The sequence below is a fragment of the Pseudorasbora parva genome, chromosome 23, assembly GCF_024679245.1.
Source record: "Pseudorasbora parva isolate DD20220531a chromosome 23, ASM2467924v1, whole genome shotgun sequence".
NCBI lineage: Eukaryota > Metazoa > Chordata > Actinopteri > Cypriniformes > Gobionidae > Pseudorasbora > Pseudorasbora parva.
The window spans coordinates 35,400,725-35,414,373 of record NC_090194.1 but is presented as its reverse complement, the minus strand read 5'-3'; the positions used below and the strand labels follow the sequence as shown (position 1 = coordinate 35,414,373).

At 37.7% G+C, this 13,649-nt stretch overlaps 1 protein-coding gene and 1 long non-coding RNA gene across 12 annotated transcripts in view; one reads left to right on the top strand and one right to left on the bottom strand.

The window, feature by feature from the left end:
• Positions 1–9,664, top strand: part of LOC137061888 (3',5'-cyclic-AMP phosphodiesterase 4D) — a 320,568-nt gene extending 310,904 nt beyond the window's left edge. For all 11 annotated transcript variants that reach the window (XM_067432547.1, XM_067432545.1, XM_067432549.1 and 8 more), the window contains 4 exons: positions 1,193–1,347; positions 2,731–2,853; positions 4,456–4,638; positions 6,379–9,664. In XM_067432547.1, the coding sequence (XP_067288648.1) occupies positions 1,193–1,347; positions 2,731–2,853; positions 4,456–4,638; positions 6,379–6,825 (908 nt within the window). In that variant the 3' untranslated portion in view covers positions 6,826–9,664. The remainder of the gene's footprint in view (positions 1–1,192; positions 1,348–2,730; positions 2,854–4,455; positions 4,639–6,378) is intronic.
• Positions 1–13,649, bottom strand: part of LOC137061894 (uncharacterized) — a 30,579-nt gene that overhangs the window by 7,752 nt on the left and 9,178 nt on the right. The window lies entirely within an intron of this gene.

Here is a 13,649-nt window from a genome sequence, read left to right as displayed (position 1 = left end):
CAGCACATGATGACACATGATGTATTTGATTACTTGTTTATGGATTAGACCATAGAAAATGCTATTATTAATAAAGCTTTTCTGCAGCCATGTTTTGGGTTAAAACTGTTCCAAGGTTAAATGATGTACCTTTCTAAATATATTAATTTAAATATTGCAATACAATCTATTTAATGTGTAAATATAATCATTTAAATGTCTAAAAAAGTACAATTCTGTCTAAATATATTAGTCTATTTAAATTTTTAAAATGAGAAGGTAAATGTTAATTTTTTAGACACTTAAATAATTATAATATTGTATTTAGACATTATAATCTAATTATTTAATAATACATAAATATTTAAACAATTTATTATATCTAATTTCATGTCTAAATCTAAAATACAATTATTTAACTTTAAAAAAATAAATGATCTAAATGTGTAAATAATAATATTTTTAGTGTCTAAATATTCTAATCATTTAACGTCTACATTGAATTACAGTAATCTCATTATTTAAATGTCTAAATAGTGTCGTTATTTAAATAAATATATATTTAAAGATATTAGTCTCAAAATATATTCAAATTTCAGTTTGAATTTTTTTTTAATTTATTGATCATTATTTATGACTAAGCAATAACGTATGAGGCCATGCTATAATGTGAATGCATATGACAGAATGTCCAGCAGCCTCATTGCCTTTAGAAAATAATAAACAATAATAATAAAAAAGAAGAGCACAAATTAAGCAAATTCATCAACTAAAATATCAAATTTTGACGTGTAAAATAAGGTAAGGTTAATAGATACCTAGAATGCTATTATTTGACCGATCAGCATCCAGAACAGGCACGATGCATTTTTATAGTTAACACTATATGCATTAAAAGCCTTTGAGTCGTAATGGATGGATCTATGTATTCAGAGCGCATCACGCTAGTCGTGTATTGACGAAGCTCAGAGACAGACAGACCTGCGCATATGTCCTCAAAAACACTTACATAACTTGATTTTGCCATAAGCAGCAGTGATGCACTGTTATGACTCTGTCTGTGTCACACGCCGTAATCTCCAGCAGACAGTGATGTGAGAGTCCTGCTGCTGACACAGCTGTCCGTCACGCTGATGTAGATTAGTACAAGGTCGGGGTTAGGTTTGGGAGCTTCAGAATCCCGTTTTGCTGATGTGTGTGTGTGTGTTCGCAGACTCCGAGCTGGCCCTCATGTACAACGACTCGTCAGTGCTAGAAAACCATCATCTGGCAGTGGGCTTCAAACTCCTGCAGGAGGAGAACTGTGACATCTTCCAGAACCTGACCAAAAAACAGAGACAATCGCTGCGCAAGATGGTCATAGACATTGTACGTTCTACCTTTTGTTCTACGTACGTTTAGGCCTGTCCCGATAGTCAATAAATCGCACTAATTTCCATTTGGATGCTTGTTTGTTTTCCTCATCTCTCTCGCTGACTGCGCATCGTCCGTTTGGGTTTTTAACAAGCGGTAACCTCCCGCGATCTCTCTTGAAGCCAATACGAAAGTAAAGTAAACTGCAATTCCTCAACTGGCTCCAGAAGGAGCAGAATCTCATTGAGCCCATGTTAAAAATCCCAACTTTACAGCAGAATAAAACATGTTTACAGCCTGGTACAAATTGTGGTTTTGGTCTATACGGCTAATCTTGATCTTCATGACAACTGTGAGGGGGGTGAATTTTTTTACAACTCATTCGTTTATGTTTTATAAAGCCTTAAAGTTCTGCATAATTAAGGGTGTGGTTACTTTGAGTGACAGGAAGATAGCTATTTATCCACCGTCTATAGTCATTGCGTCACCTAAGCTCCGCCTACATGCCGCCTCTTTGCCCATTTTCATTTATCCGGAAGTGACACGCGATGACTCGCTCACAAGATGGCAACGCCCAGCTCGACTCTAAGCTTCAGAACGGCTTATCGCAATCCTATGGGTGACATCACGGACACTACATACATATTTTTTTTACAGTCTATGGTTTATACTTGGCGTGCAGCTAGGTGATGAGACGTCATGCTCTACCAGATTCGCCTGAGCTTCTTCAGTTGCGGAGCTGCACACAAAGTTATAAAATTTGATGTGCAAACCGCCAAGCCAAATAGGGTCTTTTGACCTCATGATCTTGAATTTTGTTCTTTTAATACTGTATTCTAAATTGTGGATAATTAAGCTTTATATCATATGCTGAAGTACATTTTTTGGAGTGTTAACGATTAAAAGAAAAAACAATAACAAGAACCGTACAGAACCGAAAACCGTGATACGAACCGAACCGTTGGTTTTGTGAACCGTGCCGCCCCTAATATGCACCTAAAACAATCATCTGTTGCCGTTTTCATCCATTTAATTTATTGGATATGGTATTTGTTCAAGTGCATTTTTATTTACAGACTGAGAGTTCATTGCTTTTATCATTTTTGGCTGTTTTGTTCATTTATTGTGGATATTTAAAATGTTTTTTGTTATCAGTGTTAAATAGTCTTTAGAAATAAGTTTACTGATCATTGAAAAGGTGTGCCTGCATTATTATGCCCTTATCATTATTTTAGATGAACATGGTCTCAGAACGACAATATTATCGTTTATCGCAATAATTTCTTGGCCAATTTATCGTCCAGTAAAATTTGTTATCGTGACAGGCCTTTCATTTGCCGTACGTTCATTTGTTTGTTCTGACGTCTGGCTCAAGGTTCTCTCATGCGTTTCTCCAAGGTCTTAGCGACTGATATGTCCAAACACATGAACCTGCTGGCCGATCTGAAGACGATGGTGGAGACGAAGAAGGTCACCAGTTCTGGAGTGTTGCTCCTGGATAACTACTCAGACAGAATACAAGTAAGGAATCAACACAACTTCTGTCTCCGCTAATGGCGTAGATTAGGGACTGTCTTTTAGTTGACCGGGGTGTTTAAAAAACCCATCGATCATTATCATTTATTTGTTTAATGACAATACGTTGGACATTAGAACTTCTAAAATGGTCCACTTTTTTGTCCCGCAAATGTAAAACGTAGTTCTCAACTGCATTTGATACATTCTTTACAATAAATTTAAGTTAATTTGAGATGAATTTAACATTTTATCAGTTTAATACTTCACTTTTTATTATTATTATGAAATAGATGTTTTATTTATTTATCTGCATCTGACACATTTAAAAAATATAAAAACTGTAAATTAAGTAGAAATTGTGACTAATGGGATATAAATAAGTTCAACATTTATTAATATAATATTTAACTTATTAGTTGTATGTATGGAAGCTTGTTTCCACCACAGAATAAAAAAAGGAAAAGATAATTGTGACCATCTCAATGTTTTAGGTTTTTTTTTTAAGCATTGGACTATAACTCGCAATTGTGAGAGAAAAAAAAGACTTCTCAGAATTAAACATTTTTATATAAATTTTATATGATTTTTTTTCTCTCACAATTGTGACTTTATATAACGCAATTCTGAATTCTGTGGCAGAAACGAGCATCCATGATTATGACGCCGATTTGTTGTGAATACAGAATGTAGTTTGTTTTAGCTGCGTCTGACATTGCATTAAGATATAAATGGTAAATTAAGCAGAAATTGAAAATGTATAAAACTTCTATAACTACCCAATCGAATATGAAAATGATAAATGTTAAACTTATGATACGTTATGAATATAGAATGTAGTTTTCTCAGTTGCGTCTGACACACTTTACAATATTAAATTGCAAGTTAAGCAAAAACTATAATAGTAAATTGGTTTATTGGAAACATTTTGTAAATCTGGCTGTATGACTGTGACTAGAGATGTCACATTTCTATAGTACCGGTAGCACAGAGTAAACTCAGTACCCGCATCTGCGTTCAGTCGCTTCCGTGTTTATCTCCAGACTGTAGCCGAATATATACTCACGTCTGTGAATATTAAACTGCAAAATATCACTCCTGCATGTTCCGCGTCTGTGTGAAGGATGGGCACAGTTGCGCGGTTTCATTTGCGGCTCACGCATGCTAGCGTGACATTCGTTGTCTTTAAGCCTCTGCCGTTTCACTATATGAGGAAATTAATGCATGAGCATTTACCGCTTCACTTCAGAAAACTGTCATATTGGGAACAGTCTTCATGGCAACACGTCAAAAGTTATATTACGCTACTGTTGTACAGTAGATTTAGCTGCGTCTCAATGTAATATTAATTAAATTGCTTATTTTTTCACTTGATGTTAAGTTTTGAACAGTATGTCACCTTTATATGTATTATTTACATATAATGATTATCACAAATAATGAACTCATTCAATAAAATAAAAAAATTAAATAGGCTAAATAAAACATTGGAAAAATGGTACCAAGAACTAGACTTTTTTTTTTTTTTTATGCTATTGGTACCGACTACTGTAATTTTGGTGACATCCCCAACTGTGACTGAAGCAGAAGTGTGTGTGTGTTGGTCAGGTGCTTCAGAACATGGTGCACTGTGCGGATCTCAGTAACCCCACCAAACCCCTGCAGCTGTACAAGCAGTGGACGGACCGGATCATGGACGAGTTCTTCAGTCAGGGCGACCGCGAGAGAGAGCGAGGGATGGAGATCAGCCCCATGTGTGACAAGCACAACGCCTCGGTGGAGAAGTCTCAGGTGCCGATGATCACAAGACACTTCACTGCGACACAAAAGAGGGCAATTATCTTGTGTGTGAAATTGCCAAATCAATTTAACAAATATGAAATTTACTAGAGGTGTGAGATATCATCTGAAAGCCAAATAAATAAGCTTTCGAGTTTAGGATGGGACAATATTTGGCCGAGATACAACTATTTGAAAATCTGAGGCTGCAAAAAAAATTAAAATTTAGAGAAAATCTCCTTTAAACTTGTCTAAATGAAGTCCTTAGCAATGCATATTACCAATAATAATACATTTCTGATATATTTACGGTAGGAAATTTACAAAATATCTTCATGGAACATGATCTTAATATTTTAATTATTTTTGGCATAAAAGAAAAATGGATAATTTTTGCCCCATACAATGTATTGTTGGATATTGCCACAAATATACCCATGACACGAAGGACTGGAACACATTATTCGAAAGTTTAAACACTTAAAATTCATCCTGTCGAAACCGCTTTGACATGGGACATTCGTGTAATCACGGAAACTTCAAATTTTGAACTTTTCTTTGCAATTTTAGTTCAAACTATTTTCTGAAATATATATTTTGCATAAACCTAGGTCTGCCCCCTAATAGTCGACTAACCATTATTTGACTAGAAGAGGTTTAATTGGGGGGGGGGGGGGGGATTAGCTGTTTAGTCTACTTTTAAATTAAACAATTCAAGTAGAAACATTTTCTCAGATCAAGTAACCCTGAAGAGTCAGCATTCAATAAAACATTATCAATTAATTCTTAAAATGTTTAAACTGTCTCATTGTAAGCGTGTTTGAGCGCTGATTAAGCTATGTATTATATAAAGGCTCATTATTATGATTAATATAAACGTGCAATTAGTCGACTAATGACTTAATTTAACAACTAGAAAAACATTTGGTCATGGGCAGCCCTATTTAAAATAAATATTTAGATCAGAACATTTGCTTTACAGTAAACTTAAGCAACCATTTTATCCATTCTTCTTTTGAAGCGCAATAATCTACTGAGTGTCTTCATTAAAGGGGTACTTCAGCGCTGGGAAGATGAATCTGTATTTAAACTGGGTCATCAATGTAGTAGAAATGTGAAATTATTTTTGAACTGAGAAAAGAGAAAATGTAGTTGTCTCACGGGGATGAAAGACTACAATTCCCAGAATGCTTCGCTGCCCTGTGAGGCCATTCCCAAAGCCACCGCTACTGGATTACTGTGACTGAGTTGGAGAACAGGCACTTCAATTAAATACTGAATATGTCAGTTCAATATAACGATCGAGTCACCACGTGAAGCCTAGATTACACTGCCCGATTTTTGCCCCGATATTGATTGGCCGATGGGTTTTGTGAAATCGCTGACAAATGCCTGAAATCATAGGTAAATCGGTGCTCGTGCACGCGATTGACAATCACGCAGTGTGAATGATTAAATACGTGATCGGAGAGAATCGCCGACGCCCGTGAGATATCTGGCATGCTCAATATCTCTAGCTGTTGGCGTGGGAAGCACAATCATTTGACTGTACTCGAGGGTTTCTACTGATACAAAGCCATATGCTAATCGCTGAAGTAACACTGTGACCAACTGACGTGTTTTTAAAGCCTTCATGAATTTCATCCATTTAAGTTCAGATCAATGCTCAAAAATGTTACCTGAAAATACAATACTAAATTTAGCATCTAATACTAAAATTGAATGTTGATGATTTATTGTATGTGTCTCCAGGTGGGCTTCATTGACTATATCGTGCACCCGCTGTGGGAGACGTGGGCCGACCTCGTGCACCCGGACGCTCAGGACATCCTGGACACGTTAGAGGACAACAGAGAGTGGTACCAGAGCACCATTCCCCAAAGCCCGTCGCCCGCTCCAGACCAGCCTGAGGATGGAGGCCGCGCCGGCGGGGCGGAGAAGTTTCAGTTCGAACTCACGCTGGAGGAAGACGGCGAATCCGACACGGAAAAAGACAGCGGCAGCCAGGCCGAGGAAGAGGAGGAAGAAGAGGAGGAGGAAGAGGAGGACAACAGCTGTAGCGATTCCAAAACTCTCATAACGCAGGACTCAGAATCCACGGAGATCGCGGAGGAGGGGATTTCGGAGGAGGTTTCCACGGAGCCCAGCATGGTAGAGGAGGAAGAGGAGGAAGATGAGGAGCAGCCGGCAGACACGTAGCAGCGCGTCCTGAACTATTCAATAATTGACAATGAAATCGAGTTCCAAAGCGCACGTTGCACTCCTCTCTCCTCCTCTTTCCGTCTCTCTACGAGCTGCCTGGAGACGAGAGAACACTAAGACTTCGGTAGGTTGTCGTTTTATTTGCACTCAGGAATAACATTTAGTCCTCTGTCTTTTCAAGCTTGGTTTCGTTTACCTTCGCCCTCCTCCGGAATCGGCCGCACAAAGCAATCGGAGGAGACGCCGCCCACCGAGGATCGACGCGGGAACACGTTTCCTTGGACTTCAAAAAGACCTTGTTTTCTACGTTTTAAGTCTTCCTAAACTTTGAGAAAAATTTCACAAAAGACAAAAAAACAGCTCCACGCTGTCATGGCCTCTTCGATGATTTTGTACGGTATACATACAGATTTTTACATAGTTACTTTTAATATCCAAACAGCAGCTGTTGCGGTTTCGAGGAAACTTTACGCAAAGGGTAACTTGCAAGTACGCGACGTGGGTCGTGCGTTCGCCACCATACACACATCCCTGCTGCCGCACACCCTCCTCTCTGAAGCTGTAGTTGTCACACACTTTACCTCCAGTCAAACGCTTAATACACTTCACCTACAGATGCTTTTCTGATTGATTTCTGTCGTTCCAGAGCAGCTCTTTCAGCAACACAGCACTTGAAGCCAGGATTATAATGATATTAATGCATTACAATTTAAAATAATCGATTTCTATTTTAATATACGTTGAAATGTAATTTATTCCTGTGATCAAAGCTGAATTTATCATCATTACTCCAGTCTTCAGTGTCACATGATCCTTCACTAATCATTCTCAGATGATTTATTATCAATAAAAAAATTTAAAATAAAGAAAAATAAACTCATTTTTATTCAGCCAGGCTGCGTTAAATTGATAAAGTGATAGTAAAGATTTCTATTTAGAATAAATGCTGTTATTTTTTATTATTCAAGATTTCTGAAGGATCATGTGACACTGAAGACTTGGAGTAATCACAGGAATAAATTATATTTTAACATATTAAAATCGAAAAACATTATTTAAAAATTGTATTAATATTTCTGTAATTCTAATCGATTAAATGCAGCCTTGAGCAGAAGAGACTTATTAAACATTAAACAGTGATGTTTTTAAACTTTTGACTGGCACTGTATATAATATTAAAATACTCATATACATCACAGGCACCGAGTAAAGTGTTTCCAAACGGCATTTAAATCGCCATGCAAAGATGTTTCTTTGGCTTTTAATGCAGACAGACACAAACATCCTGTTTTGTCAGGCATTTATTTGAAGCACTTCTGTAGTGTGTGAGACTCTGATTTCTTTTGCCTTTACCGGTTTCATTTGCAGGATCTCACACGCGTGAAATAATCTCCCACATCTACGCATACGTCAGACAGAAACACTGCTCGAGTATCTGTTGCACAATGCCTTTCCACTTATTTCCCCACGTCCACTCATTAGATCAGAGATCTTCTCTTAGGGCTAGATGCAGTTTAGCGTCAAAATCCGCATTTTCATTTCATGCCAAAACTCCCGCTCCGGACATGCACTATGTGACGCGCGGCTTTTCATGACGACGTATTTATATCTGTATATGGTTTCTATTTATTGTTTGGCTTCTGTTTGAAAGCAGTACTGTAGACCATCAACTGTAGCATAGAGCGTGTGGACTTGCAAGTTACTGATCTTTGGTTCGTGTACATAGAACAAGCCTTTTTTTAAAGTCTGTAGGAAATATAATAATACGCTCACAGAAACTTGAAACCTGGCTCGAGTAGTACTGATTTTATTATATTTTTATTTAAGTTTTGTGCCATGATATTCTTTCCTCACCAGATGACCTTACCTGATTATTGATTTTTTTTCTCTTGTTGTTATTGTTATATATATTTTCCGCTGTTTACAATAATGTATTTATTTTGCTGTATATATTGTAATGTTTGTTGTAAATGATGACAGATTCTAAACTTCATCCCGGATGGAGTTGCTGTATTTGGTAAACTCTTGTTGAGAGAATGTTTATTATTATAGATATTATCCAATGTAAAAAAAAAACAATGATAATAATATTCTGTATAAAAATGAGAAGGTCACCTTCAAGCTTGTTTGTGGAGATCTGGGGAAAGCCAAACCGTACGAGACGCGTTGCCACTGGCGTTTGGCCCCAGGGCTGTGCCTTAACTTTAAAACATCTTTCTTTGTGTGTCCTTTTGGTCTCTTTACGTGTTTTAGAGAGCTGTCAGAGACGATAATGTGCTGCCAGAGTATCAGGGCATCTTATGTGCTGCATTTAAAGCTTAGGACGTTTCTTCTTTTCATATTTAGTGGCACATAGCGAACACCGCTGCCAATGTGGCGGATGCAATAGACCCAGAACAGTTTGCTTTGCCCTAGAGCTGCTTGTGATCTTCTACTGTCATGCGGTTCTCTAACTTTGTTCAGGTACCGTCTGCTACCTTCATCTCATCCAGCCTTGTAGATGTGCTTGTGCACGAACTGAAAGAGTCCCTAGAGTTTCAGATGTTAAATAAGCATACTTTGACACGCATACTGTAGATTTTAGCAGCCCTGGACCAAAGCCAATCGTGGCTATTATTATTATTGATTATTACTGGTATTTTTTCAATGTCATTAAAGGGATACTTTAACATTTGATTCCTAAGTTCTGCTGATTAAAAACCGAAACACTTTTGTCTCTTACAGTCTTTTGCCGGTACTGTAGATCCATCTCTAATCGGTTTAACTACAAAAAAAACAGAAGAAAAAAAAATCATTTTATATGCAACGAATGAAATAAAAGCATGGGTTGATTCCACACGTGTCGCATGTTTGTATGTGTTGCAGATGTGTAACTGAAGAACATGATTGGGTTTGGTTGCTCCGGATGAGTCAAACCGAAAGTCTTGTGATGTGGTTCAGTGCGTCACCAGTCACAGTTCATACACATTTTTACCAATAAGTTTCCATGACTTTTAGACAAATATTCATGACCTAAGCTTCCATGAAACATCTGTGTATACATGTAAAATAAGAAAATCCATGTTTAAATGTTAAATCACAGCATATCTTAACTAATTAATTAACGACAAGCTATGTTGTTTAATACAAAAGATGGTTAGAAAAAAATCAGTGTGTCGTCATGAGCCACAGGGCTCTGTGTGCATGTTGTCTAAACACGTTTTTTTGTTGTTGCTCTCAGAGTTGTTACCCATTCACATGATTACATGACCTACACACAGCAACGGTTGAGTTAAAAATCTTCATTTGTGTTCTCCTGAAGAAACAAACACACATGTTGGATGCACTGGGGTCAGCAGATAAACATCACATTTTCATTTTTGGGTGAACTATCCCTTTAACACGCATCAATGGGAGGCAACAATGTTAAATAAGTAGGGATGGGTATCGTTAAGGTTTTAACGGTATTACTACTTTTAACGATAGTGCTTATCGGTCCGGTACTTTAACAGTATTCTTATCGATACTTTTTGAGATTTTATTTTATATATATATACACACACACAATTAACAAAAATAACACTGCATAGTTTATCATAGATACCCCAAATTAATGCTTATTAAAACTGAATTTATTCATTCAAGAGCTGTGATTGATTCGCTCTTTGCATTTGGTTGTTTAATTCGCAGTAATTCGTCAGCATGTTTATTTACACCGCTGCCTCTTTAAGACAGATGTGCAGATCTATAGGCAACTGATAATAGGCAGATGCACTACACTTTCTTCCGACTATATCCATAATAACTACGTCCATTTTAGACACAAACTGTGTTGTGTTTAAGAGACTCTCCAAGCCGGTCATTTTGACACAGATGTTTGTGTTCATTTGATCGTTTAGACGCGAGTGTGAAACCGAAAGTGTAATTTGCTCGTCTCGTTGCGGCTGTTTCAGAGCGCGCGCCGACTTGGGAACAATCTCTTGCGGACATTTTCGTGCTTTTAATAGCTCTTTTTATTATAAAACACGTCCCACAATTTACCAGCAGTAGCTAGACTGTATTTTACAACAATCACCGATCGTGCTGATTCTGTCACTGCGTTTGAGTTTTAGGGAGAAATGACAGCGTATAGGCTACTGCTGCAAAGAGAATTTGCGCTAGACATAATAATAGGGCTGCACGTTTTCAAGTTTTTCATTAACCGTTAACCGAGGCCCTTAGCGGTTAATACTCGGTTAACCATAGTGTGCGTCAGGGTTATTTTTAGCTTATTAATTTGACGACCGCCATCTCCGTAGTGAACGCGCCTATAGAGAGAAATGCACATCATGGATTACATAATCAGAGAGTAGCCTATTTCATTTCGTTTTAAATTGTTAAAAGACATTTCAAGTTTCTTAAGATCTATTTCATGTCTGCGAGGCGTACGCTGAGTTTCGTTAAATTAGGATGAGATGCGCTCCAGTTCACGAGCAATGCGAGTGGCCGCGAGGTGAGGGCGCCTGCATGATTAGGGCATGTAGTAAAATATGCAGCCGAGAATGATTCACACAGACTCAGCGTTTGACTCGCGCGGCTGATGAGCCTCTCCCGGCAGAGAGTTCAAGCATCTGTGGACTCGTCCCTTCAGCTCTGGCCATCTTGCTTTCAGTCCGCGATTAGCTTTTTTGTTTTCTTCATTACAGTTAAAGTAACGTCTGCTTTTCTCTAGTCATTCACAAGTTTCTCACTTCAAACTTTCTTTCTTCTGATCCGTTATGCACAGCGCGCGCTCTGCTTCTGCCCTAATGCGACTTATAGTCCAGTGCGACGTATGTTATTTTCCTCTTCATGATGCATATTTTGACTGATGCGACTCATACTCCGGAGCAACTTATAACCTGAAAAATGCAGTAAGCACTGCATTGCAATACTTGCATTTTGCCCCGTCACTCTCATTTTTAAAGTGCTCCCACGCTTTCTTTGCCCGCTTCATTGCCCGCTTAGAAAGCTGGTCATGACTTCTTGTGAAAATGACAAATGTCTGGGAGCGCTCTGGCGGTCTCTAGGGGTGCAAACATATATTACAACTAAATTCAAGGCACGTCATTGACGCCACTTAACCAAGCAAAATGTTTCACTCGGTTACGCAATTTTTAACGGTTAATCGGTCAATCGGTTAACCATGGACACCCCTACATAATATTATAATTATAATCTTTGGAAGCCAAAATCTAAAATAAAATCAGACTATCACAGATCTAAAGTGTAACCAGGCGATGTTTGAATGTTTAGTTCTGTCCTCGGCTGGCGTTTGCGCCTCTCTCTCTCTCTCTGTCTCGTCACGTGCATTTCAAAAGTACTGACAGCAGAACTGATAACGTCCGAGCTTATCGATACAACGGTCTTTCAAAAATCACCCCCTGGGCCCGTTTAATACCGGTTTTCGGTACCCATCCCTATAAATAAGTGTTCAGTAACCCTGACACTAACTTTACAAGGTGGCAGGAGTGCCAGAGACAAACTTGGAATACAAAATTTAATAAGATGAGAATTTTAAAACAGCTTTGCCTCCTATTTACCATTCATCTCATTAGAAAACCCATCAATCATTGCAAATCATCGTCCCTAGCTGAATTTTTATTTTAAATTTCTGTAATTTACACCTAGTCCAATAACGTTACAAAAATGCCAGACCTTCCCCCATGCAAGGATCAGACATGACAATTTCCATTAAGGGGCTCCTTGCAATTGATTTCCAGGAGCATTTATAAGTACAATGTTTAATGATTACCTGTGTTGTCATTTGTCAAATTCTTAAATTAAACAATTACTTAAAGCAATCAGAGTACTATATAGACTGTTATCAATAAAATGTTATCATTAACAAAAGCCTGAAATCTGAAATAGCATAAATGTTTATTTACACACACTGTTTAATGTTACTCAAATGATAAAAATGAATTAACTCTTTACACAGTCATTATTGTCAGGTAATGCTCTTGATATTGTAACAATGAGTATTAATGTTGTCGATTAGTAGATACATAAAATGTTTTTTGTGTTTGGGGAAACTACACGTCATATAGGATATTCTGACTACACAGATAACGGAATCTTACAACCTTTACAAGTTATATTAATGTTTTTATGCTTTAGAAAAATCATATGATCTTACCAGCAAGATGAATAAATTATATTAACCGGAATAAACTAACGTTATACAGAAAGGGAGACTGTGACCGATTGCGAGTCTATCCATAACTTGGGTCTAACGCAAGTTTAAACGCTCTCACAAACACTCTCGTTAAAATACCAGAAGACGACGATACTGCGACATTAATCTCTTACATCTAATTTGGACTTTGTTGTTTATGATGACGGGAGAATTTGCGAGTTTCAGTCAGAATTCAGACAGAGTGCGCGCGCACTGAACACAACGCTTGGTTTCAATGATGACTAATCTGAAAGCTTCTGATTGGCCATCATGCTCTACAGAAACGCGTGTGATTGGTTGTAATGCTCAATGCTGCAAAAGGAAATCTGACAGAATGCAGCAGTCGGGTAAATCGAAGGAACGATCCGTACTCGTCTCGAGTATGTTTACAAAGTTTGTTTAACCTATATTATCACTTAAACATATCTTCCATTACATACATATTTTGAAATGCATTTCCATGACTTTTCCAAAACTTTCAGGTTTATTCGATTTTCCAGGCCTGGAAATTGCTATTTTAAAATTCCATGACTTTTCCCGGTTTTTCACGACTGTACGAACCCTGCCAGTTCTTCCAATCTAGTGGACGCACCGTGAACAACATCAGACACCCTAAAATTACTTGTAGTCAATCATTTTATCACTT